This window comes from Lutra lutra, chromosome 3 (assembly GCF_902655055.1).
Source record: "Lutra lutra chromosome 3, mLutLut1.2, whole genome shotgun sequence".
Taxonomy (NCBI): domain Eukaryota; kingdom Metazoa; phylum Chordata; class Mammalia; order Carnivora; family Mustelidae; genus Lutra; species Lutra lutra.
The window spans coordinates 187908221-187936201 of record NC_062280.1 but is presented as its reverse complement, the minus strand read 5'-3'; the positions used below and the strand labels follow the sequence as shown (position 1 = coordinate 187936201).

Here is a 27981-nt window from a genome sequence, read left to right as displayed (position 1 = left end):
CATGTTTCACGTGAATTTTATCATGCTTTCTTCTTAAGTCACTTTTTCACAAGCAGGTTAAAGCATAATTCTCTCTTTATTCAGGAATGAACATCAGAAAGATTTTTATAGGTCCCCTTATTCAACCTTCTACCCGTGTTAAAAATCTCATCTATTGAGCAAGTCTCAAGGCAAAATGTCAAACCACTCGATGCTCCGATCACTTCCATGACAACCCCACCAAATGGTTATATTTGAACATCATTAGTGATGCGGAACTCCCATCTCAAACAACCTGTTCTGTCCTTTCTGTCAGCTCTGTGAAACGTTAGTGTTAAAAAGTCAATGTTAAAAACTTTATCCCGATCTCATGAGCCGTCATTTCTACCATCTTGGCCCTTCTGAGAGGTTCTAGTTCTTTTACCCTTTTGAATATAGAAATCTTTTCTTTTCTCCAAATGAAAATAGCTTTTCTTTCCCCTCTCCCTGGTCAGATTCAGTAAGCACCGTTGACCCTGAACAATGCGGGAAGTGGGCTGCTGACCGCATAGAACTTCTAGCTCTTCCAAAGCTATGAGTTAGCCTACTGTTGACTGGAAGCCGTACCGAGGACATAAACGGTTGTTTAACACGTATCTTGTATATGTATTATATGCCGTATCCTTACAATAGAGTAAGCCAGAGAAAAGAAAATGTTAAGGAAATCATAAAAAAGAAAATGCATTTATAGAACTACACTGTATTGAAAAAAATCTGCATGTAAGTGGACCCATACGGTTCAAACCTGTGTTGTTCAAGGGTGAACTGTAATACATAATGACAAAAATCTCTAGCAATATTTAAATAGGTAAAGAGGAAAATGAAAAACATTTTTAGTCTCATCTCCATGAAAACAATCTATTTTGGTCAACAGCCTTCCAGACTATCTTCCTATATGAATCTATATAAACATAGATATAAATTCTAGTAAAAGGCAATTATACAAAGTATATTCGGTAGCTTCACTGTTCACTGATATCATGAAAATTTCTACTTCAATAAATGATACACATTTTATTAAGGACTAAGAAGTATTACATTTTATAGGTTCTATACTACAGCTGTATTATAATTTAATTATTCCTTCCCTATTATTAGTACATACGAAGGGCTCCCATGCCCCATTTTTATTTTTAACTAACACAAACAGCCATTTGATGAACTACACCGAGAAGTGTGATTTCCGTCTCAACGGTATATATGTGTGTTTACATGTGTGTATGGCATAATCTTTGAACCACAAAAATCCTATTTCTAAGTTAGCACATCAGACTGTTGTGTACACATACACAGTCTTAGCTGACATCCCCAAATTTTGGGGTTGTCAGTGCTTAATAGGGCTTAAATTAAGAGTGCCTATTTCCCCGCCTTTGGGGTTGATATTTTTAATCTTTCTATAAAGTACTATGGCAGTCCTGAAGAAAAAGGATTGTTTTTGGCTAGGAGGTGATGGCTCCTACCACATCTTGCGAGCATGAAACATCAACACTTCTCGTAAGGATGGAAAACATGAGCTAAGTAAGGCTGCTCTCTTCCTCTAGACTGACTTGTTCTGAAGTGACTCAATATTTCATCTTAAAAGGGCATTTCTGGTAATTTAGTTTGAATAATGAAAGGAAACCACAATCCTCCTCTCTGACTTTCTCTTGGTTTCAGAATGCATGCTGAAGAAGAACCGAGAGAAATGTGTAAATGTGATAAAAAAATGAAGCAAGGAGAGTAAAAAGATATCCAAAGCTATCGGGGATACTCCATACCAAGGTGAATGAAGATAATCTGCTTTCCAGGAAATCAAGAGCTGACACTGTATCAGAAGAATGGATTCCTAATAGTTTGTGAGGGACCAACCGATCATGACAAGGCAACTCAGGCATTTTAAATGTATTAAAAAGCCATTTGAAGGAGAAAATATTTTTATATCTGATAAAGACACATCTGATAAGGGATTATAACCCAAAATATATACAAAAAAGTCTTGAAACTCAACAAAAGGAAACAACCCAATAAAAAAAGGAGCCTAAGACCTTAACAGACACCTCATCAAAGAAGATACTCAGATGGCAGATGAGCGTATAAAAAGATGTTCCACCATCATCTGTCATCAGGGAGATGCAAATCAGAACAATGAATACCACCACACAGCTAAGAGAGTGGCCCAAATCCAGAACATTGCCGCCACCAAATATGCGGGTGAGGACGTGAAGCAACAGGAACTCTCATTCACTCCTGGTGAGAATGTGAGCTGTTAAAACCACTCTGGTGGTTTCCTACAAAACGACACATACTCTTATCATACAATCCAGCAATCCTTAGTGTTTACCAAAGGAATTGAAAACTTACGTCACACAAAAACCTGCAGGTGGATGTCTGCAGCAACTTTACTCCTAACTGCTGAAACCTGGAAGCAAACAAGGTGTCCTTTGGTAGGTGAACGGATAAACTGTGGTCTATCCAGAAAATGGAATTTCATTCAGCATTAAAAAGAAATGAGCTATCAAGCCGTGAAAAGACAGGGAGGAATCCTAAATGCACATTACTAAGTGAAAGAAACCAATGTGAAAGGGCTACATACTGTATGATTTCACCTATATGACATTCTGGAAAATGCGAAACTATGGAGACAGTTAAAAGATCAGTGGTTGCCAGGAATTGGGATAGGGGAGGGAAGGGACAAATAGGTGGGACACAGTATTTTTAGGGCAGTGAAAATACTCTGTAGGATACCACAATGATGGATGCAAGTTACTAAGCATCTGACTCCACAGAATGTACAACACCAAGAGTAGACTTGAAGGTAAGAGTAAACTCTGATTATGATGTATCAACGTAGGTTTATCAACTGTAACAAATGTACCACTCTGGTGAGGGTTGTTGAAAAAGGGGGAGGCTATGCATGTGTGGGGTCTGAGGTTATATGGGAAATCTCTGTTTTTCCTTCTCTTTTCTCTCTGCCCACTTTGCCAGGAAGATGGCCACAGCTTTGAGTACCGTGTGGCAGAGCAAAAGGTTACTAGCCAACTTTATCTAATTAATGTTTATAGAATATTCCACTCAACAAAAGTGAAATACATTCTTCCCAAAGTGTGGGGAACATTCACTTGGATGGATAGACTATATTCGGGCTACAAAAACCATAACAAATATCAAAGAATGGAAAGGATGCAAAATATGTTCTCAGACTGTAAGAGAATGAAATTAAAAATCAGTAACGGAAAGATATTAGAAAATCTACAAATATTTGGAAACTGAACCATCCACTTCTAAATAACCCATGGGTCAAAGAAGACATCATAAGGAAAACTAGGAAGAAAATGAAAATATAACACACCAAAATTTGTGGGATACAGTTAAAGCAGGTCAGAGAAAAATCATAGCCCCTCTTCAAGGGCTGACACTAGCTTTCCACTGTTAACTATATCATACCTAAACCCTCTGTTTAGTTCTTCAGCTAGCAAACTCCTGCCCTTTATATCTAATTCAACCTTACTTCCCACAACTTTCCAGAGAGAATCTTCTGCTCCAAATTGTTTCCTTGGTCATGGCGGTCATTTGACTATAGTGGCCCCCACCAAATTGTTATTATTTTAATTATCTTTTAATTTTTTCAACTTTTTATTTAAATTCCAGTTAGTTAACATACAGTGTAATACTAGTTTCAGGTGCAGAATTTTGGAGTTCATCAGTTCCCACCAATCAGATTCTAACTACCATTCAAAGCTCAGGTCAAATTTCATCTCTTTTAATAAAAATCTTCCCTTACTTTGGTAACAAATTAGCTCATTTGTCTGAATTCTTATTTATACTTCATATCATTAAGAATTTGGGATGCACAGATTTTCATTAATCTCTCTCTTGAGTATCCACGAGGCATTGTGTGAGGGACTGGGGCATGGGAGACAAATGAGGTCCCTGAAATTTAAATTCAAGTTGGAGGAAACACCATGAACAGACAGACAACATAACTAAAGATGGTGATGGCTGTTACAAAGAAAACCAACCCTGATTATTATGTAGTAACTTGGGCAGGCCAAAATTAATTCCATGGGGTGATCAAAGAAGGCCTATCCGGGAAGAAAAATCTAAGCACAAGCTTGAAGATTTGGAATGAACCATGGGGAAAACCAGGAATTAAACATTTTAGACAGAAGAGAATGTAAAAATATAGGCAGTAGGAAAGAAGCAGGCTTATTTAGGAACAAACAGGAGGCTGGTATGGTTACATCATAAAGGGCAAGAGGGAAGAGCATGAGGGATAAAAAAGGACTGATGGCCACTCTTCGAAGAACAGGATAAAACCACTGAAGGCTTTTCCGCAGGAAGTTACAAGGCATATGTGTGCAGGGATCGGTGTGGCCGAAATACAGAGAATGGGTTTTGGGGGCACAAGAGTAGCAGGATGACAGGACACACCTGCAGTGTTCTAGGCATGAGACAAACAAGGACTTGAACTGGGATGATGGCAATGACAGTGAAAAGAACTTAAGATATAAAATATATTTGGAGTTTGTACCAACAAAACACACTAACAAACCAGTTGAAAGACAGTAGTTTTGACCAAAAAAAAAAAAAAAAGAGAGAGAGAGAGAGAGAGAGAGAGAATTCAGAAATGATTCATAGGTATTTTTATAAGTATAGTTTTAATCTCATGACTAAGAATGGTAAGACCCCAAACGGAACTACCAAATGGCTTCTATTACCCTGTTTCTAATACACTTTCCCTGTGACCATGTTTAAAATGATCTTGGTTATCAAATCACTACTTCTTACTAAGAAGATTTTGGTTTATTGTAGAGTTCTTAATAAACATTAAAGACCATCTCCTCTTAGCTCCGAGTTTACAAAATGATGACTTTCGGCTACTTCTTTTTCCTATAAAATTTTTATTTTTAAAAAATTCTACCCAGGTTATTCACTTCATGTTTACCTTGACGTTATTCTGGATTTCCACCTATCATTTACTGACTATAAATGTGAGTCTCCTTAAAGACTTATGTTGTCTCCACATACAAACTTTTCTTTTACTGTGTAAGATAAAAATCATCTGCCAGTCAAATTTTACCTTCTCAGATCTTCCAATATACTCTCAAATTACTATTACTAAAAAGAGAATGATATTTTAGCTTTCAACTTTTATCAAACACTTGGGACACTTTATTTTGGAAAGTTTGTGAATGAAAATTATGCAACAATATAAATGTACATTGTTTAGCTCTTTCTAAATTATTACTTTAATAAAGTCTTCAAGAGTCTTAGAAAACTATATTAAATGGGACACAAAAAAGAACCATAAAAGGAAAGGTTAATGAACTGGACTTCATTAAAATTAAGAATTGATGGGGCGCCTGGGTGGCTCAGTGGGTTAAAGCCTCTGCCTTCGGCTCAGGTCATGATCCCGGGGTCCTGGGGATCAAGTCCCGCATCGGGCTCTCTGTTCCGAGGGGAGCCTGCTTCCTCTTCTCTCTCACTGCCTGCCTCTCCGCCTGCTTGTGGTCTGTCAGCCAAGTAAATAAATAAAATCTTTTTTTTTTTTTTAAGATTTTTATTTATTTATTTGTCAGAGAGAGCGAATGAGCACAGGCAGACAGAGTGGCAGGCAGAGGCAGAAGGAGAAGCAGGCTCTCTGCCGAGCAAAGAGCCTGATGTGGGACTCCATCCCAGGCCGCTGGGATCATGACCCGAGCTGAAGGCAGCCGCTTAATGAACTGAGCCACCCAGGCGTCCCAATAAATAAAATCTTAAAAAAAAAAAAAATTAAGAATTGATGGTCATCAAAAGAAACTATTAAGCAAGTGAAAAGGTAAGCCAAAAATTGGGAAAAGGTATTTGCAATACATGTATCTAACAAAGGACTTCTATCAAGAATGTATAAAGAATTTCTACAAAAGAAAACAACAATACAATTTGTAAATGGACAAAGCACTTGTAGGTTTAAGTGCTTATACCTTGAAGTTTGAATATTGCGCTTTAAAAAAAAAAAGAAGAATCAATTGGTTTAGTCAGGTAATTTTTTTTTTTAAGATTTTATTTATTTATTAGAGAGAGAGCAAGCACAAGCAGGGGGAGAGGCAGAAGGAGAGGGAGAAAAAAAAAATAAGAGGACAGCCAAATGGTCAGTAAATGCATGAAAAGGCGTTCATCACCATTACACAGCAGGGAAACAAAACTAAAACCACAATGAGGTACCACCAGAATCTTACCAGATTAGCTAAAATTAAAGACTGCCAGGATCCGTGGAAGAGGAAATTGGTACAGCTACTTTGGAAACCCACTGGGCAGTGGTTACTACTGCTGAACGTATGCATGTACAACCCAAGAATTCCACTCCTAGGTATACACCAAAAGTGTCCATGTATGCAGCCAAAGAGACGGGCTAGAATGTTCACAGTGTCATTGACCATAACAGCCCCCGTCTGGGGACTACCCAAATCATACTCGGGAGAGAGAATGAAACGAGGGTGGATACCTACAAGGGGATGACCGCAGCTCAGGGAGGGATTAACTACTGTTCTAATCAACATGAGTGGATCTCACAGGACGCCGAAGGACAGAAGCCGGCAGCTCGGGACTAGACACAGCTAAGCTGTTGGTCTGAGCACAGAAGTGACAGGGACGGAGCACGAGGGAAACTGCTGTGTTGCTGCAAATGTCTGTCCTGCACCTTCCTCCAGGAATTCGTCCCGCTGGACGCCCGAGATGGATGCATGCTACTGCCTAGAGGTGTTACCTCCATAAAAAAAGTAAATTGAGACTGGGAAAAAAAAAAATCAATAAATCAGATAATTATCCAAATGATTTCTGCATTAAAAGAGGAACAGAAGATAACCTTCAAGGCAGACTGAGCAAGCGTGTGTGTTAGCTTCGGGGTTTAAGGCACATAAGCACCTGAGTCAGCCAATCAGTTAAGTTCATTACTCAGCTGAACGCGTTAATCAATTTTAAATTTTTGTCCAAGTTCTATGCTGTTTAATTTATATTCAGAATTGGCTAAAGACTGAAAGTGAAAGGAATACTAATACTGAAGTACATGTCATTGGAAATAAAAAATGGTAATTTTGAACATTTTCTTCACTCTCAGATCTATAAATTGGATCCATCTGACCACAGCTCTTTTCAGGCTTATCAAGATAACCACAGCACTTCAAATAACTCTATTAAAAAGAAAAAATACAGGGATGACTACACATTTTTTTTTAATTTCTTAGAAATGGAGATTTTCTACCCCAGTAATGTGTTATTTGTAAAGGAATGTTTATGACAGAAGCCTAAAATCTTGTCACTTAAAAACCAAATGCAAAAAATTATCTGACTAGGGACACCTGGGTGGCTCAGTTGGTTGGGTGTCTGCCTTCAGCTCAGGTCACGATCCCAGGGTACTGGGTTCGAGTCCGGCATCCAGCTCTCTGCTCAGTGGAGCGCCTGCTTCTTCCTCTCCCTCTGTCTCTCCCCGTTTGTGCTTGCTTTCTCTCTCTAATAAATAAATAAAATCTTAAAAAAAAAAATTACCTGACTCAACCAATTGATTCTGTTTTGTTTTTTTTTTTTAAAGCACAACATTCAAGATACCCCAAGTAAGGTAGATGAAAGCAGTGATTGGTTTATATTTGATATTTTAATGTGTAACTAAATTTCAATATGTATTTTAATATATGTTCAGTCACCGAATCAAAATATATCATTTTTAAAATCTGTTAGCAAAATACGGGACTTCCTACATTATTTAAATTGCGGGGAAAATTCAAGCTTGGATGCATATATGAAGAACATACAGCTTTCATCTGTCAAAGGAACAAACATGTTCAGACATAAAACGTGCGTTTCACCTTTAGTCAGAGTTGCAACCTGAAATCTGTGCATTTAAAAACAGGTCTGACTATTGTACTTGAAGAGACTACACTGAGTCAACTGCTAGAGAATATCAAGTTTTCTGAACTGTTACATACATTTATACCAGGTTAAATGATAGAATACGTCTTCTTGGCACCTCTTCCTTTCAGAACTTTTGGCAAAAATGTTTATGAATGACAACTCACGTCTCTGGTACAGAGTTGAAGTTCAATTACACGTACTGTTTCAAAGCTACTTTTGAATAAAGAAGATCTAAAGACGCACCAAAGCTCCGAAGAGCTAAAACTTTCAAGGAAAGTTTTAAATGAGGTTTTAAATGATGATTAAAGTTTTAAATGATGAAGGAAAAGTATTTATCCTGGGAGATTGTTCTACTGTTGTAGTAGGATAGCAAAATATTTCTTACTTTCCAAATCACAATACAAACAGCACCCACTAAAACCGAAAGAAAAAGCTAACCCCCAAGTCCAACACATCAGATGTCTAGAAAGCTTGGGCTATCAGACCAATAGAGTTAGGATTTCTTCTCTCCAGTCACAAAGACCTCGGGGGGAGAACACATCAGACACTGATTCAAACCTGCAGTTAAAGAAATTACAAACCGTTGTAAGCTCTGTGGGAGCCAGCAAGGCAGAATGGCTGGTTAAGCAAAAAGGTTCCAAGTCTTCAACAGTAGTCAGGTTTGGGATGAGGGGCTGGAACGGGTCGACTATGGGGTGTACAGAGGATGGGGAGAGCAAGGATTACTGGAGATGAGAAAACTGGTCCCTTCATTTTCATTCCTGCTACAGAAACCCTCCCATTTCGACAATAACTCACGCCTGGACTACGCACCAGTCTCCTAGCTGATCCCACCTCCAGTTTCTCACCTCTGTATTCTAACCTTTAGGCCACTTCCACAATAATTATCTTAAAACACTGCACACAGTTTTCTCCCCATTTCCCTGAACCGCTCCATCAGAAAAAGAGGTGTTGGCTCTGCAATGACTAGACAGAGCTTATCCCTAGGTTAAGAGTCAAGGTCAACCACAGTTTGCCCCCTGGCAAAGGGAGACAGAACTGCATTGGGGTTTAGCGGACCTAGAAAAAGCCCAGGTCTGCTCCCTTGGATGTCAGGTGACCTTTCTGAGCTGGAGGCTCCTTATTTGTGACACAGAAACATTAAGGATACTCAGATATTATGTTGGGGAACACAATGGTGGTGATTTTACGAACGATAGCTGGCATCTGTACAAGGCTTAGGGGGTGCCAGACACTGCTAGGCAGTTTCCATGAATTAGCCATTAAAGTATTATGGATACTGTAAAACACTATGGAAATGCTAATCATTCTTTTCTAAGCTCGCTCAAACCATCTGTTAGTTAAGTCAGTTCTGGAATCTTAATTGTGGTGAGAGATCTGTAAAAATGTACAAAAAATGTTCCACAGAATCTCATCTCCTCTATCTCGCACTCCTGTTCGCCTGTCCAGGACGACTATATCTAACCATCTATGGAAGACTGTTCGATTCTAGAAAAAAACAGGAGAGATACAATTCCTTCTAGTATCAGAGGCTGGCAATTGTCCATCTTCTCCAAGCAGAAGTATCTTCTCCTATTCCAGTCATCCTCTCACTCCAAACACTGCTAAGTCATTAGATATGAGCCATGGCTCGGAAGCCCTAGTGAGAGAATGAAAGAAAACAGAAAACAATACAAAACAAAACTTCGGATAGAGCTAGGAGCTCTGAGCTCTGGGATAAAGTCTGGTTTCTGTTTTATACCAGCTGTGCGACCTCTGAAGTTAGATCTGGGCCCTCAGGAAACAAGGGATAGGAATGTTTTATACATGTGAAGCTTTATTGCCAGGGCTGGAATCGATCTTTACAGACATACAAAACAGACAAGTACATGAACTGAAGATCTTCAGATATGACAGTCTGTGCATGCAGACCACAGTGGAAACGTCACAGAAACGATATCCCTGGTCACCAGTGTGAGAAAAGCATTTTTGGATGAACACTATCCAGAATATTTTATTTTTTATTCTTTATCATACCTTGTATTATTAGATACTGAAATGCTTAATCTGATTCGTGGTATGGGGGGAGGGGGTATCTCCAGATATTTGGGGGGAAAATGGCCAAAATGCAAAATAGAATGACCTGAACAGACCTGTATTCATTAATTCAACAAACTTTCTGTGTGCCAGGTGCCTGATACCAAGATCGAAGCAGTCTACCACCAAACGCACGCAGAGAAGGAAACTTTTTTGTTAAATTAGATGGCAGTCTATGTCAAATATACTTAGCTTTTCTGCTGAAACTAAACTTTAATATGTTATATTCTTTTCTTTTTTTTGGAGGGGGTTGGTTGGGGGGCAGGGGCAGAGAGGGAGAGAGAGCATTCAAGCAGGCTCCACTCCCACTGTGGAACCTGGCTCAAGGCTCGATCTCACAACGCTGAGATCAGGACCTGAGCCGACACCAAGAGTCAGACACTTAACCGACTGTGCCACCCGGGAGCCCCCACTATGTCATATTCTCAATAAAATCAAATGTGATCTTCAAAGTTAATTATGTGTGGGTGGGAACAGTAAAACGACACAGGGCAGATAAATGTGAGGACAGGTGGCAGGTGCTCACGTCAATTGGCCACCTTTTAAGAGTTAAGATACATCAACTCATTCACTTATCATGTATCTTTAATAAATATTTTTTAAAGATCTTCACAGAGAAATCCAAAGGATCAACAGTACTCTTTTATCAAAATAACGTCTAAAGTAACCAGTGTACCTAAAAATGTTTTGCTGTTTCAGGTAACTTCTGCTGCATAAAAAACTACCCCAATGGCTTAACATAACCATTTTACGATTTTTCTTTTCTTTTTTTAAGCTTTTATTTATTCGACAGGGAGAGAGAGAGCACGCGAGCACAAGCAGGGGGAGCAGGAGAGGGAGAAGCAGACTGCGCTGAGCAGGGAGCCCCACGCAGGGCTCAATCTCAGGACCCTGGGATCATGACCTGAGCCGAAGGCAGATGCTCAACCGACAGAGCCACCCAGGCACCCCCCATTTAACTGTATTTCATGATGGTATGGGTCAGGAACTTAGGCAGAGCTCAGCTGGGCAATTCTGCTCCATGTGGCACTGATTGGGCTCAGTGGTGTTCAGTTAGGGCTGGGCTGAGCGGAGGGTCAAAGCTTTTCCAACGCATGTACCTCTGGGGGGTATCCTACCACAGGCCTGGAAGGCTGGTGGGCTGGCTACTCTCCATTGTGGTCTCAGCCCTCTTCATGGGTTCTCCAGCATGGTAGCTGGACTTTTTTCACGGCAGCTCAGGGCTCCAAAAGACCATGGTGGAAGGTTCTTATTAGTCCTCTCAGTGATTGGGCCCAAAACTTGCTTCGCATCACCCTGCCATCCTCGGTTGATCAAAGTAGTCACGGGCCAGCCCAGACTCGGGGAGCGGGCGGGCAGAGCCTCCTCCTGATGGGAGTGGAGCTAAGACTGTAGCCATCTTTAACCCAGCGTGTTCAGAGAAAGTGATGTCATCTTTAAAAACTGAATAAAAGTTCCAGTTTACCAGGATTTGTTGATCCCCATCAACAAATGGAATACAAAAGGACGCTGGTCAAAGAAACTCTATGTAGACTAGATATCACAAAAACATATGTAAAAATGGGATTTAAATGGTGATGGATTCTAAAAACAGGGAATTTGAGGTAAGAATCTAGAATGACTGCAGAATCTATTGCCCAGAGAGACTTCTGAGATAGAAATGGGCACTGCTAAAAAATGTGCCATGGCAACAGGCATGAACTGTCCCAGGTAAAGAGAGACACGAGGTCACCATGGGAGAAAAGGGATGAGATCAAAGCAGTGATATTTAATCAAAGGAACAGACAGAGGAGATTGTTCGGAGCCAATCAGTATGGCCAAAAAGAAAAGCTTCCAGATTTATTATTTTAATAGGGTGTGCTGATGAGAGTCCTGGACCAAATCTCATTCCCCCAAACGATCCTTTCTTCCCTCCATCTCCAAGTGTTTCTTTCAATGAAACCCGACGATCTGTTCGGGATGGCCTTAGGAATAAACACTGTCACCAAGAGCAGCCTTTCCAGTGCCTGGACCTCTGGGAGGCAGCCTACCAAAATCAGGGTGCTGACTTGTTAGGTGCGGATGGGAACAGGCCACACCGGCTGCTTCCCCCAGGGTAACTGCTGCTGGTGGCCACAGCACTGTCCCCGCTGAGCCCACACCATGCTGGAGGGTCCCTCCCGCCCAGCCACTGAGATGGACGCTCTGTGTAGATCCTTCCTCACTAAGGAATCAGCACGCTGAAACTGGCTCATGGCCATTTGAGAGCAAGAACATTACTGCCCCTCTATGCAAGACCACTGAACAAAAAGTTCTGTGTCGTATCATATTCGTCAGTACGCACGAACTGAATTTACCATGGAGAGACTCTTTTCTCATCTCTTGCTCTTCAAAATAAACTAAGGAAAGTTATCTGAATTTCCAGGCAGCTTTTATGACAGTACATCAATGTATTTAACTCCTTGTCCTACTGTGGGCATCCAACCCCCCACTGTACCATCACCGGGGGCCAAAGTTTGTTTGAAATGTTGGTTCAAAAGCAGATAAAGGATGGTCTTGAGGGTATATGGATCATTTGGGTGGGGGGGAATGATATTTTGGACAGTATAATTTTATTTATACTATATCTGGATATTTATTTTGCTAAATACTAAAACAATAACAAAAAGCTTATTTTTCATTTCTTAATCTACATTAGACTATCCTTGATTATCAACTTCTATCTTTAGTTAAGCTCCCAGCTATCTTCTCTGAGGACTAGCTATTCTACTGTTTTTTTCCTCAATTTTCCAGAAATCAGCTTACTTTTCTAAAGCTTTCTAAAATAATAATTCTGCTCAAACCATTCTATAACCAAATACAAACAGAAACTAAGATTTCATTTCCAGGGAGGATCGACTAAACATAACAAAGTGAATACAAAATTGTTGGCATTACTCTTATAAATTTTTAATTTCTACGAGTTACAGTGCATGAAAAAGTCCTTCAAAAAGGTGGCCTAGTAAAAGCAATGTTTTCTGGTGGAAAAATATTTTGAAACTTAATGCATTTTGCTCCCCTCTCTATATACAATTCACTCAACACTGTCAAATATATATTCAATTACAGAACATTTTGGCATTCCAGAAGGATAGATACTATCTTGTACTGATTTCGCATTAACACCCAGAGCAATGTTATGCAAAAAAAGTGGGTTAAACCACAGCATTTAATGTTGACAGTGATGACTTTTATACAGAGATAAAACTTCTGAAATCAATTTATTTAAAATCTGTCAACATATTTCTCTCTCTATACTAGCCATTTTTCTACCTGTCTTCCTTCCTTCTTTCTTTCTTTCTTTCTTTCTTTCTATTTATCTATCTAAACTGGCCAGAGAGCGTTAAAATTATCTTCACCCCATGTATAGTTTTTGGTATTTATAAAAAGGTCTATTATCATTATGAACTTAAAGACGTGGTATTTAACAAATACTATATGTCTCATCACTTTTTATAAAGTATTCCTCACACTTAAAATACATGTACTAAAAACTATCACAATTCTTTGTGAGTCACAAAAACATACTGTCACCATTTATAGCTAACATAGTCTCTAGTGGAAGGCAAAGACAAAACACTCAGGGTCTAGCTATAATTTCTGTAACATACTGTACTAGGAGCTTCAGACACAGATGAGAAAGCAGTGGAAAAAAATGGAAAAACACTACCAGATTGGCTAGCTTATCTAGATATGGTAAGGCAACTGAATCTAGTTCTTAAGAAATCAGGGGCACCTGGATGGCTCAGTGGGTTAAAGCCTCTGCCTTCGGCTCAGGTCATGATCCCAGGGTCCTGGGATCGAGCCCCGCATCGGGCTCTCTTCTCGGCAGGGAGCCTGCTTCCTCCTCTCTCTCTCTCTGCCTGCCTCTCTGCCTCCTTGTGATCTCTATCAAATAAATAAACATTAAAAAAAAAAGAATAAAATGATATAAAAGAAATCATGTGGTACTATTCTGTTTTATAAAGTCAGATAAATGCTGGAGTTGCATTCCTAGGTGCATAATTTTGGGGGAAACTTTACTATGGATATTTTAAGGTTACTACATAAAGAAACAGTACATCATTACCCCCTCAGCATTACACCCATATTACGGATGAGGAAGTTGAGGTGCAGATAACATTAACTTGCCCCAAATCATGTGACTACTAAGTACTGTGACTTAGCTTTAACCAGATTAACACTTACAGTCTTCATAATAAGATCAGTATGCGCATAAAATACTAAATTAGAGCAATTATCATATATGCAGTATTTGTTACACTCACTGGAAACCTAACAGTGGCTGTATTTAGAACTTAGACTAAAACAACAAAATTCTCCATCCCAGAACACAGAAAAACACTCCAAGAGTTCACTGACAGAAAGCTGTAAAGATACTAGATAAAGAATAAAATACTAATATGTACTGAATTATTAATATGATGTAGTATTTCCACATCTGAATTATTAATTTTTAAGGATTCCTCCTAGAAAAGAATGAGAAATACTCCTCAATGTTTTAAGTAAAGGTTTATGATCTTTCTCTTGGGTACTTCTACTAAGTGATATTAAGATATATATAATTAAGACTATCTTCATCTATTTCTACTGTCAAAGGCAGAGCTGAGTCAATGTCATCCTGGACAGATGCAGCAAAGCTCTAATAATTTAGTGATGGCTAATCCTGTAATAAGCCCACATCCCAGGCTGACTCCTACTACCTCTCTTCCTGTTTTAGGTTATCACAAGGCAGGAGCTCTCCTGCCTTATCAGAATGAATAAAATTCATTTTGAGAAATAGGTTCCCATATTTCTAATATGCACAACCAACAGAAATAAATGCTTCTTCAAAAGATTGACTTTACGTGTCTTTTTGTTTAGTGACTAAATGTTATATTTCTCTATAATGGAGAGAGGATTGACTAACTCATGTTAGGAAGCATTTCATTTTTGTAGCATTTACATAGGGTTGTTGGAAACTGGAAAGGCAGGAAGAAAAGATAAATGTTGTTTCCGACAATTACAGAGATAGTTCTATTTGTTTTTCTTAGAGTACAAATGTTCTAGGATAGCAGTTTTCAAATTGTGTGTGATGAGATCAATTGAGTGGATTAAGAGGAATGTTTAAAAACAATGAAATAAAATAAAAAGAATAAAATAGAAAATATAGTAGCAACATAACAAGTTTATTATTTCATGAAACTTGTATTTAGGCTGTGTGTACTGTGTCGCAACATAAAATTTAATTCTTACTGAGGGCCACGATTAAGAAAACGTGAAAGCCACTGCTAAGGGAATACATAGTAGAGAGATGGGCTAATTTTTTCAATTATCTTGGTTTTTTGACAGAAATAACAATTTAAAAAATTGTAAGATATGGATGAAAGAAATTAAAGAAGACACAACTAAGTGGGAAGATATTCTGTGCTTCTGGATTGGAAGAATACTCTTAAAATACCCGTACCACTCAAAGCAATCTACAGATTCAGTGCAATCCCTATCAAAATTCCAATGGCATTTTTCACAGAAATAGAACGAATCTGGAATTTGTGTGGAACCACAAAAGATGCTGAATAGCCAAAGCAACACAGAAAGGAGAACCAAGGTGGAGGCATCACACTTCCTGATTTCAAACTATATTACGAAGCTACAGCAACCAAAATGGAAGGCACGGACATAAAAACAGACACACAGATCAATGGAACAGACGAGAACACCCAGAAATACATTTATGCATACATGGTCAACTAATTCACAACAACAAAGCCAAGACTATACAATGGGGAAAGGACAGTCTCTTCAGTGAATAGTACTGGAAAAACTGGATAGCTACGTGCCTAAGAATGACCCTGGACCCGTATCTCCACCATATGCAAAAATCAACTCAATGGGTTAGAGACTTGGACATAAGATCTGAAACCGTAAAACTCTGAAGAAAACAGAAGGGATAAACTCCCTGACACTGGTCTTGGCAATGATTTTCTGGATGTGCTACCAAAACAAAGGTAACAAAAGCTAAAACAAACAAGCAGGATTATATCAAACTAAAAAGCTTCTACAAAGCAAAGGAAGCCATCAACAAAAATGAAAAGACAATGTATGAAATGGGAGAAAATATTTTCAAACATGGATCTGATTAATATCTAAAGTATATAAAGAACTCATACAACTCCATAGAAACAAAACAACAAACAACCCAATTAAAAAATGGGCAGAGGATCAGAAAAGACATTTTTACGAAGAGGACATATGGACAGACAACAGATACATGAAATGCTGCTTTAATCATCAAGGAAATGCATCTCAAAACCACAATGAGATAACACCTCACACCTATCAGAATCGTAATTATCAAAATGGCAAGAAACAAGTGTTGACAAGAATGTGGAGAAGAAGAATCCTTGTGCATTGTTGGTATGAATGTAAACTGGTACAGCCACCATGCAAAACAGTATGGAGGTTCCTCAAAAAGTGAAAAGTAGAACTACATATGATCTAGCAATTCTACCTCTGGGTATTTATTCGAACAAAATCATTATCTCGAAAAACTATCTGCAGCCCACGTTCACTGAGGTATTACTTACAGTAGCCAAGACACAGAAACTACTGAAGTGTCCACGGAGGGATGAATGGATAAAGAAAACATGGTATGTCGGTCTGTATACACCCATATCCACACAGACACAAACAGAATTATTATTCAGCCATAAAAAAGAAGGAAATCCTGCCATTTGAGACAACATGGGTAGACCCTGAGGACATTATGCTAAGTGACATAAGTCAGAGAAAGACAAATACCGTATGAGCTCACTTACATCTGGAATCTTAAAACCAAAGAAAACAAAAACCTGAACTCACAAATACAGAGAACAGATTAGTGGTTGGCAGGATGTGCGTGTGTGTGTGTGTGTGTGTGTGTGTGTGTGTGTGTGTTCTGAGAGAGCGAGCCAGAGAAAGAGAAATGGGTAAAGGTAGTAAAAAAGTACAGATTTCCAGTTAAGATAAGTAAATCCTGGATGTTTATTATACAGCATGGTGACTATAGTTACAGTACTGTGGTATATATCTGAAACCTGGTAAGAGAAAATTGTAAAAATTGTCATCACACACACACACACACACAATTGCAATGATGAATGGTGATGGATGTTAACTAAATGTATTGTAGTGATCATTTTCCAATATATATACATATCGAATTACATTTTATGAGTAACACTTCTAAATGTTTTAAATAAAAGTTCACAATGTTTCTCTCACATAATTCTAAGTGAAAAAACTTAAAACTAAATACATTATATGTCAACTATATCTCAGTAAAAATGAATTTTTAAAAAACACAAAAATTATAAATCATTTTATTGTCCCTTAAAGTATCAATTTTGGTATGTACTGAAACCTTAAACATATGAAGAAAAGATATTAGAGAAAGTAAAAAAACAGAACAAATTGAAAACAATCTACCCAATTCTGACTGTGAATGTATTTGAGCATTTTGAGTAAAAAGAATGTATACTTTAAAGTGTACTTAATTTACACACTGTCATCTATTTTAAATAGCTTATTCAGACAGAGTTTTGAGCAATGTGCAATATCTTCAACATTAAGTAATGAAATTAACCAGATTCAAGGACTCCCAATGTTGCTTTGTTACTGGACTTACCAAACTCTGATTTCAATTCAATATGCTGTTGCTATTGGATTCAGATGCCCAATAATTTTATTCTGACTCACAGGCCTAAAATATTTTTATTTCACAGTTGTGACCTTCAATTTAAACTGAAATGTATTAAAAATCTGGCTAACACAGGTGTTTTATTAGGGTTTTCCTACAAGAATAAAAGGTGAAATAGTTGGAATATTGGGCCCAATAGTTTCAAGGAGGTTTCAATCTTTTGGAAGTATAAAGTTAAATCTATTGTTAAAATCATCGCAACTAGGGATCTGCTATTTTTAGATATTTTGATAACCTTAAACTTTACTAACATATTTACATTTTACTTACACACTTTATGGAAATGTAGATGTCTAAAATCATAGCATTACCATTATTGGTATTATTCTACTGAAAGGCACAGTTGGATCTGGTAAAGCGTAAAGGTATGTTTAAGAAACTTTTCTCTGTCAGGCTGAGAATAATTTTTAATATAATGCCCCACAACTGTGAAAGTAACAAAAAGGTAAATATATAGGGTGTATTTCTGCATGCTCTTAAAATTTCATGATGCATTTCCTACCCAAATAGTATCTCTACATTTATACTTGTTTTTCCATTTAAAAAAATTTATTTCACTTTTTAAAATTGAAATTCAATTAGCTAACATATAGTACATTTTTAGTGTTTGGTGTAGTGTTCAATAATTCATTGGTTGCATGACATTTTATTCTGTCTCTCTCGGTTTTATCTCATACTAGAATCTACTCATATCCAAACCCAGATATTTTTCCAAAAAAGTGTAGAGTACTTACAATTCTTTTTATTCCATAGGCCAAAAAAAATATAAGTACCTAAGAAAATAGATGTAAGTACCTAAGAAAATAGTACTTAAGAACAGAGAGAGAGAGAGAGAGAAACAGGTAACAAGGAAAAGTGAAAAGAGAAGCCAAAACAAACAAACAAAAACCAAACCCACCCACACACACAAAAAAAACCTAGAGTAGAATCACACATCCTTCCCCAGAGGTTTAGGTTTGAAGACAATGGCTAAGAAAAAAACCATGTGACAAAAATTACCCTCAATTAAAAAACAAAAAACAAACAAAAAAAACCCTCACAAATTAAGTATGGTGTACATGCTTTTATGTAAAGTTCATTGCTGAGAAATATATATATTTATATATATATATATATAAATAAATGTATATATTTATAAATATATATAAATAAATAAAATATATATATAAATATATATAAATAAATATATATATATATAAATAAATGTATAATCTATGCATTTTAGTATGCCATATATAATTTCCTGGAAGAGGACACACAGAAAACACTCAAATGTATTACTAACTGGAAAACTTGAACAAACGAAAGGATGCCAGCTTTGCTGAGTCTTCCTGTCGGCTGAGTCATCTAGAGACGCTGTCAGTTCCTCCATCTCCTCCTAGTGTCTACCTGTTCGTGACTTGACCTTTTCCTAAAGGAGGGCTAGAAAGGCAACGCCATCCACTTGCCTGGCAACCTGAGTAGTTCCCATTGCATGGTCAGTGAGGTCACCTTCAAATCACCCATTTGTTCCTGCCGGAGGAGTTTATCCATATGCAGGGACAGGTGATATCTTGTTTGTGTACAGTGGAACGGTGGTCTATTTAAATTACTTTTGCTCCCTCTCCCTTTAAAAAAATATATATATATAGTAATGATCCCTCTGATTACAGATTTCATGGACCCAGTTATCACCAAATCTTAACTAGACAAGATTTGCAGGTCACAGGCTGCTCACTCCTTAAGGCTCGTATTAAAGCCTACTGCTTCCCTCGTGGCTCCCACCAGGGAGAAGGACCGACAGCGTGCCGGAGCCGAAGAGAGAGCATCTGCTCTGTCTGCAGAGTGAACTTCATTCCAGTCTCGGGATGGCAAAGAGAAAAGCCCAGTATTGTAATGTTCTAATTTTATAATGCGGCAAATCTGAGTTTCCCCCTCAGGAAGACAACGTTTGGGGCTATAAAAAGTGACTCATGGCTTCTAGGTTCTCTGTATCTGTGAGGCCCAGCTTCCAACAACAATTCTGGCTCCTGGAGGTATCCAACTGGGGAAGGGGGCATTTGTGGAGGAAGGAGTGGTGGGAGACCCTAGAAATTTCACTTACTTGGGACAAACATTTGATATACTCCTGGGTTTCGGATCCACCGCACCAATCTGTTTGAGGGTCAAGATCTATGTGTAGCAAATGGCCACCTGCCTCTATTTTAGAGGTTTTTATGGCGACTTATCGTGAGGAGTAAAAGTGCAAATGATCAGTTTGGTCACTTAAAAGTGATCACTTAAATGATACAGAAAAATTAGTAATAAAAGTAAAAAAAAAAAGTTACTAATTTCGCTTTGGGTACTGCAAATTAGCTGCCTCTTCCATTCTCTTTTTCCCAATCTTGAAATGCCCTACGCCTTCTAGTCCATACAGTAATGTGTGAAGCCTCCTCTATATATCTTACAACTCTCAAGTTCTATCCTTGGCCATCCATATTCATCTACAATTTCTATTCTGGCCATATCCATTCACTTCTCGCTATATATTCTACCCATGAGGTCTTATATACTCTCCACATCTGAACTCTGGGGATGATCCTGAGTCCTTATATTCATATATAAAGTCACTGTTCAGGCTTTATTCAAATATTCTAATTACTTACTAGGTACATCTATGTGCATGATGACCATTGCCAAGGCAGAAATAATGCCCCCCCTGCTATTTCTTCATAACCCTGCTCACTCATGTTCAAAGTGTCCAAGGTTACTTTTGACCCTTCCCCCTCCCTCTTCAACTAAGTTTAGTTCATTCTTTACAATATTATTTTGATAATAATTTACAATATTACCGCATCCCTTCTTCCCTTTCTGTTCCTACAGACACCATGCTAATTCAGAATCGTTCTACTTCACCCAGAAACTAGATAGATGATCAAAATATTGCATGATTATTTCCCCTGACTCTTGTCTGCTGCCACTAACCCTTCTATCACATCCTCCATGTTACCATTTCTATACCAATTTTGATCATGGTTCTTTACTACAAGATCAAGTCCAAAGTATTCAACCTTCTGTAACGTTAGCTTTACAATTTCTTAGCCTGACCTCCCTTCTCTCACACTTCTATATGAATTCCTAGTTTAGCCAATCTGGTCTATTGAACAGCCAACAAACACACTCTAGGAGTTTCCCATGCCACTTCCTCCATCTGGAAGACCTTGTAACTCCTGATGCTTTAAGATTCTTACAAACTTCACCCCTTTCCCTTGTCACCCCAACTGGGTACAAGTACTGTGACAGAATGTTAGAGCTGAAGGGACACCATCTACTCCATGTGCAAAAGGGACTTGGAAGAATCATCTCTCCATCTACAAAATTGAAATGTCTGGGGAAACTGAGGCCAAAGGACAATAAAAATAGTTAGCTTTCCAAGCACTAGTTTTCTTTCAACACATTTTTCTTGAGCGTTTCCTCTGTGCCAGGAGCTGGGCTAGCGACATATGACTAGAGTTTAATGACAAAGACAGACTGCACGTCTATCATCACACAAGTAATTCAAATTCGGTGTGTGCTACAAGACGAAGGAGTACAGGGTGGCAAGGATGTCTGGGGTATGCGTGGTTCAGGGAAGGGGTGAGGGATGACATTAATCTAGTGTGGGAAGACATGAAGGAGTTAACTCAGTCTGGGAAGAGAAGAAGGCTCCCATGAGGAGGAAATCTTTTAAGTAGGGGAGACAGAGAGTAGGAATTGAGTGCAAAAGGTAAATGACTGCTCCATGTATAAGGAAAGCCCAGACGGGTACTTTCAAAGAACTAAAAGCAGGAGTGGGTGCTGGAACCTAAGGGAGGAGGAAGATTGCAAAAAGGTGAGGAGGAAAGGCAGAGAGGAGCAGGAGCCTGCTGGGCCTGGGAAGGTCATGCAGATTTCTGGGCTTTATTCTGAGAACAATAGGCCTTGGACAGCATGTTCCAAGATAACTTTAAGTCAGGACCCCAGCTTACCCTGGGAGGAATGGGAGCAGCAATTATGAAATCAGAAAAAGTTCTAGTTTTATTTCAATTGAAACATATTCTGTATCCTTATGACCCTTTGAGTGTGTGTTCTCATCTGAAGTCAGGTTGAACAAGGAAAGCATATGAATTCATAAATACAGCCTTTTTAGTTGGTCTGCTTGGCTTGGACAGGAGGTAGTGTATGTGTATGGACGCCTCTGCACCTGTAAACACTTGAGGGGGTACAGGCTTGTTCTGCATTTTCTAAAAGTACAACATTCCATACAAGAAAAAGCCAATAAAAAGTTCTGTTTTACTGTCTGGCCATGAATTGGTGCTATACTTGAAGTTAAATCTTCAGTCTCCTCCCCTTTCCCATAAGGCCCTTAATAAGGGAAAATATTTTGAGAATATACGAGCGAAATTTTCCCAAGGGTTGTTTTAATCCCAGTTGCTTTTTATTCTCATCTTGTCTACACCAGGTAATGAATTTCAAAAGGCAGTCACAAATTTATCTCCTCTAAAATTATATTTATCTCAAGGATAAAATTTAAAGAAGGGAGGGTGACAAGGTTATTAATAAAAGGACAGCTGGAATTTTGGAGTAATTTCTGTGTTCAAGGTATTGTGTTGGACACCTTAAAACAAATTATCTCATTTAATCCTACTAAAGACTTTGAAAGGTGCATCTCTTTCGCAGATAAGGAAACAGTCTTACCGTTTCCCTGCAATACACCCATCTCAGACCTGTACTGCCCAATATGGTAGCCTGCAGCCACACGTGCCTTCTGAGCACCTGAAAATACGTTTGAATTAAGATGTGCTGAGTGTAAATGACACATCAAATTTTGAAAATTTAGAATAAAAAGGAAAGAAAGGTATCTCAATTTTTGAATATTGGTTACATGTTAAAATGGCAGTATCTTATATAGTGTGTTAAAAAGTGCATTATAAACTTGATCTGATGTAATTAAAAATTTTTAAATTTTAGAAATTTTTAAAATTTTTTAAAATTTAAAAAATTTTTAAAATTTAGAAATTTTTAAATTACATGTGTGGCTCACATTATACTTATATTGAACAATGCCATCCTAGACCAAAAACCAGGTATTGAATTTGCCAGTAATAACAAGTTCAAAGGCAGCCTGGTATAGAAGAGTACATGGAGTGTAACAGATCTTGGTTTAAATCCTTCCATCAGTGGCCAGTCTTGGGTAAAATACCAAACCTCTCTGCACTTCACTTTTGTCATTGACATTATGGTGATATTAAATATCCCCAAACAACTGTTGTCATATGTAAAGCAGCTAGTGTGCAGAGGGAGGGAATAATTACTGGATACTTCCTATAGCAACTGGTTAATTTAAAAACTGAGTCCCAAAAAGAGTAGAAAACTTACTTATTTGAAAATCATGTTTTATTCTCCGTAAGTGAGAGGAGTTAAATTACTAGCACATTTAATGCCCACTTTAGTATCATATATGCATTATCTATTATCTTGTAATATATATAATATACACAGATCCTTTCTTTTTATGCAAGTTATTTATAATATGTTATAGGCTGTGAGGCCAGCTGATAAAGTTTGGGTGAGATATCAAATGTCAGGACACAGAAGGGCCCAATACAGAAGGGCCCATACAACAGATGAACTCCAGTGAAAAGACTTTATGAACTTGACTTCAGCAGATCCATGTTTTGCTTTTTTTTTACATCAAGAATTGAGACTAGCGAATAAAATGACACCTGGGAAAGTAGAATTTTACTTTTTTTTTCCTCTCTGGGTTGTGGTGCAAACAAATACATTTTTCAAGCATTCCAAGTTCAGACTAGCCCACTATTAGTAATCTCCACTAAATCATAAAAGACTATAAAATCATGTGGACTCAACTATCTGAGGCTATTTTGCTATATTCTATCCCCTAGGCTTTTGTCAAGAGGTGTGCCCTTTTATCAATGCTTGAATTACATGTATACCTATGGATGTAAAGTATGGAGTAGTTGGAGCATTCACTTTATTATTTGATGTATATATATGGCTTCAGATTGACATGTGACAATGTATTAGATTGCCCTGTTCTGTATTTTTTTTTTTTTTTTTTTAGTGGTATGGGGGGACATACTAATTAAGGATTTGAGTTACTTCGGTGTAGCCCCTTAAGTACACATTTTTTAAATTTAGCACAAAAACTGTTCTTTTTTTTTATCCATAGCAATTAACTTTAAGAAAATGAGACTGGAGAAGTAAAAAACTATCAATCAAATTTACAGATCTTGGAACAGCAACAGAGACCATGAAAATTCACTTCATTCTCGTTTGAAATTTAACAAGAAATAATATACAAAATCTTAGTTTAGCTATTAAAATACATGTGCAATGAGTTAAAAGGGGATGGGGACAGGGCCTCCCCTTTGATCTCATATGTTGCTTTAAAAATCCACCTCTTGTAATGAATTTTTGAGTACCTACTGAGTACATGTGACTTTGGTCTTTGCTCTTTAACATGAGTGACTCTGACTTACAATGTGCTTGTGTCTATAGTTCACTAACAACTATCTTTCAGTAAATGTCTTCAAATTTAGGGCTAAAGCTAGTATGAGGTAAGAAAAAAATTATACTAAATCAAAATTATTAGCAATTATTAGCTAATAATAAGAATCATACAGAACAATGTGTAGTAATTAGACAAATTTGCTAAAACTTTGAACTAAGATATTACATTTCTGATACCTGAAATTATAGGAAAATATAAACTCAGTTAATTTAAGAGAAAACAAGTATTTTAAGCCATTTAAGCTACTAGTTGTATTTTCAAAATGCACATTAAAAAAAAAGAGTTCATATTAGGAAAGAGCTTGTTTGCATTAACTTTAAATTAGCTAGTACTTAAGTTACACATTTGAAGAAACTTCTGTTTTGTTTCCAGGAACGCTTTTTTCCCCTTTCCTTCTTTCTTTATTTTTTTTTTTAAGGGGGTAAGGCAGTTGGATTAAAAAAAGTTAAGCCACATTCCTTAATGCAAATGGAATATCAGTGCTCCTATATGCTTATAACTCTCTCAATCTCATGGAACTGTTAAGACTGTCTTCAAATAATTTTATAATGTCTTTAAACTTTCGTCTTAATTGCACAATTCATTTTTTTGTAAAACGCCTTGGCAACACTCAATCTTTTAAGAGAGGAGAAAGGTCTCTTTCCTCTGGACCTGACGTTTTTACCATACACATGTGAGCAATTTTTGCTGTCAAATATTGCCAAGGTAGATTTTTTGTTGTTGTTCAATCTGAAAATGTCTCCACTATGCCTGCACAGCTCCCCTCTCCCCCAACACAAACCTACCCAACCCTCTCCCCCACTGCAAGTTTTAAACTTTGTTTCCTTTGGGGTTCTGCACAAGTGCTACTAATAATATCCAAGAGACAAAGAGCTGTTCTGTAGGTTCACGGGATGCCAAATTTGAGTTGTGAAACAAAGCACTCAAATTTGAGATTCAAGAGGATGGTGGTGGTGATGCCGGCAAAAAAAAAAAAGAAAAAAGATTACAGCGCATGAGACCCCAGAGCCATCTCCCCAGACAGCTCCCCCTGCCCACGGCCACCCAGAGCACGGGGAGTTCTGGCCCCGGGACGTCGGCCTCCGGCAGCACCTCGAAGCCCCCTGCCCGCTCCCCCCGGCCCTCTCACCGCTTCACTCGGATGATCTGGTCCCGCATGGGCTTGATGTCCTGGAAGCTCTGCTGGTTGACGAGGCTATAGACTAGGATGAAGCCCTGGCCGTTCTTGATGTACAGGTCCCGCATGGACGCGAACTGCTCGGTGCCCGCCGTGTCCAGGATCTCCAGCACCGACGGCGACGAGTCCACCTCGATCTCTTTGCGGTAGAAGTCCTCGATGGTGGGGTCGTATTTCTCGATGAAGGTGCCGGTCACGAACTGCACGGTCAGGGCGGATTTGCCGACCCCGCCCGAGCCCAGCACCACCACTTTGTACTCGCGCATCGTCCCTCCGCGGCCGCCGCCGCCGCCGCCGCCCGCGACATAGACCTACGCCCGCCGCGCTGCGCCCCCGGACCCTGCGTCGGCCGCCGGCCCCGCCGCCTCCCGCGGCCGCCCCCACCTCACGGCCGCCGCGGCCCCCCGGGCGCCGGCGGAGGGAGCAGCAGCCCTGGGCATGGGCCGAGCCGGGCGGCAATGCGGCCCGCGGGCGCCGGCAGGCACTGAGCACGAGCAGCGAGCGGGTGCCGCCGGAGCCACCGGAGCCGCCCGAGCCGCGGGCCCGCAGTGCCACCCGCCCGCCCCGCCCCTCGCGCCTCCACGCCCAGCTCCCCGCCCGCCGCCGCCGCCACCGCCACCGCCGCTTCCTCGGGTGCCGGAGCGCGCGCCCGAGCCGGAGCCGCAGCGCTGCCGGGGGCGGGGCCCGGCGGCAGGGGGCGGGGCTCTGCGGAGCAGCCCCGCCCCTGCTCCCTGTCGCCTAGGCGACCGGCCGCGCGCGCTCCCGGGAGACTGCGCCGTGCGGAAGCCTCCGCTCGCACTTAGATAAACAACCTCCTCTGCCACCCAGCAACAGCCTACCCCGCACGCCCCGTCGAACCCCAAGGCCTGCGTACTGAGCATGCGCAGTTTGTTTGCCTGAGCCCGGAACCTGGTCAACTTGAGAATCCCACGCTCGGCATCTGGGGGAGACAAGATGCTAGCGGGCCAGAGCTGTCTAAACGGGCAAGGCCCAGAAGGAAATCTCGATGAGGAATTTTGCTTGACACACTACCCAGTCTCTCAGTACTCCTGAGCTTTGGTTTTATCTTGCATAAACATAATGAGAAGCTTTTTTGAGGGAACGAACATCAACACAGCGAAGTGAAGCTTTGTTTTCAGCGTCAGAACACTGAGGGAGGCGTTGCAGGGTCCCTTCTGCCCACTTCCCGAGGCGGCGAAGGCGAGTCCGCGGAAGCCAGGCCCACGCCCGGTGACGTCGCTGTAGGTCCTGCCCACCGCCCCCGGCCCCGCCCTGCTCCAGGCCGGGACTAGTGTCGAGCTCTTCCCACGCCCTCTCGGCTATGGGAGCTTGGAAAACCGGGAGAACGGAACTCCAAGACGCAACAGAAGGCCCAGGGCCACCTCATAGCAACAGCTAGCTGGGGCACCTAGTAGGAAGTTGGGATTCATTCCAACCAACCAGATCACGTTTCTATACCCCGTGGTACTGTTGTCGGCCAATAGAGAGGCACTTCGTACCACGTGACAGCCACCCGTCAACCAATGGGAAAAACTCTAGTCGCGGGATCAACCTACTCACCTCCCTTCGCCTGGCCTGCCTGGGCGTTTGCTCCTGCGCACGCTCTGCCAACCAATCGTAGGGGAGCTGACGAATGACGGAGGTTCGATATGAACCAATCAGGACGCGCGATTCCCTTGCCACCTAGAGCCGGTGGTATGGAGACAGGGCTGCTGGTGGGGTCCGGGAGGGGCCGGAGCCTGAGGGGCAGGTCGCTGTGCCCTATGCTGGCAAGGAGCAAGGTGTTTTGCAGGCGAGAGTGATGAATTCTGCGTTTAACGTCGTCTCCTTGGCATGCTGCCTAAATGATGGGCATGGAAATGGTGCTGAGGGATGTGGGCTGAATCGTGGGCTGAATCGAGAAAACAGGGACTTTTGTCTTTAGGGTGAGAAATTTTCCGGTACTTAGGAGACCTACTGCAGCAGTTGGCGCGGGTCTTCCATGCGTGCCTCCCGAAACTTTTTTTTTTTTTTTTTAACTACTTAGTTTTTAAACTTGCCAGTTCGGTCTCTGTAGCGTTATATATTAGTTGCACTCTCATACCCACAACGTCAAATTAGGAGAAGCTATATTTCCAAGTATTCCTGGATTATATGAATGATTGGTTATTGGATTTACCTTCCTTAAACTATGTCCTTCTCAGACTAGTCTATGCCCGTCTGTTACTAAATCACATTTCTCGTGAATAATAAATTTCTGCAGTTCTGTTTGGTCACGACATACCTCTTCGCCCTTTCTCTTCCCCACAAGGTCATCATGTAGAGAGGATGTTGGTCTGAGATCCTGGAAAGACCAGGTGTTCCCTTCCCAGCTTTTCTGTCAGTTATCAAACTACTACAGATTCGTACTTAGATTCTCCAGTGTTCTGTTGCTGTTTGGCCCCTGTATTAGAACGGAGAACTTATTTTTGCATTATCTTGCTATAGTATAGCACATACCAAGTTTTTGCTTAAAATAATTGAGGGCAAGCATCATGTCAAAATGTGTAATAAATTGACTCAGGCTTCATTTCTTGATGACATATTGTGAAAGTATGAAAGGTAATATCTGAGCCTCCA

At 39.9% G+C, this 27981-nt stretch overlaps 1 protein-coding gene across 1 annotated transcript in view; it reads right to left on the bottom strand.

Moving 5' to 3' along the window:
* The window catches only part of RAP2A (RAP2A, member of RAS oncogene family), a 35793-nt gene extending 9835 nt beyond the window's left edge, over positions 1-25958 (bottom strand). The window contains exon 1 of the mRNA XM_047720268.1: positions 25336-25958. Within this exon, the coding sequence (XP_047576224.1) occupies positions 25336-25649 (314 nt within the window). The 5' untranslated portion in view covers positions 25650-25958. The remainder of the gene's footprint in view (positions 1-25335) is intronic.
* Between the last annotated feature and the right edge of the window lie 2023 nt (positions 25959-27981).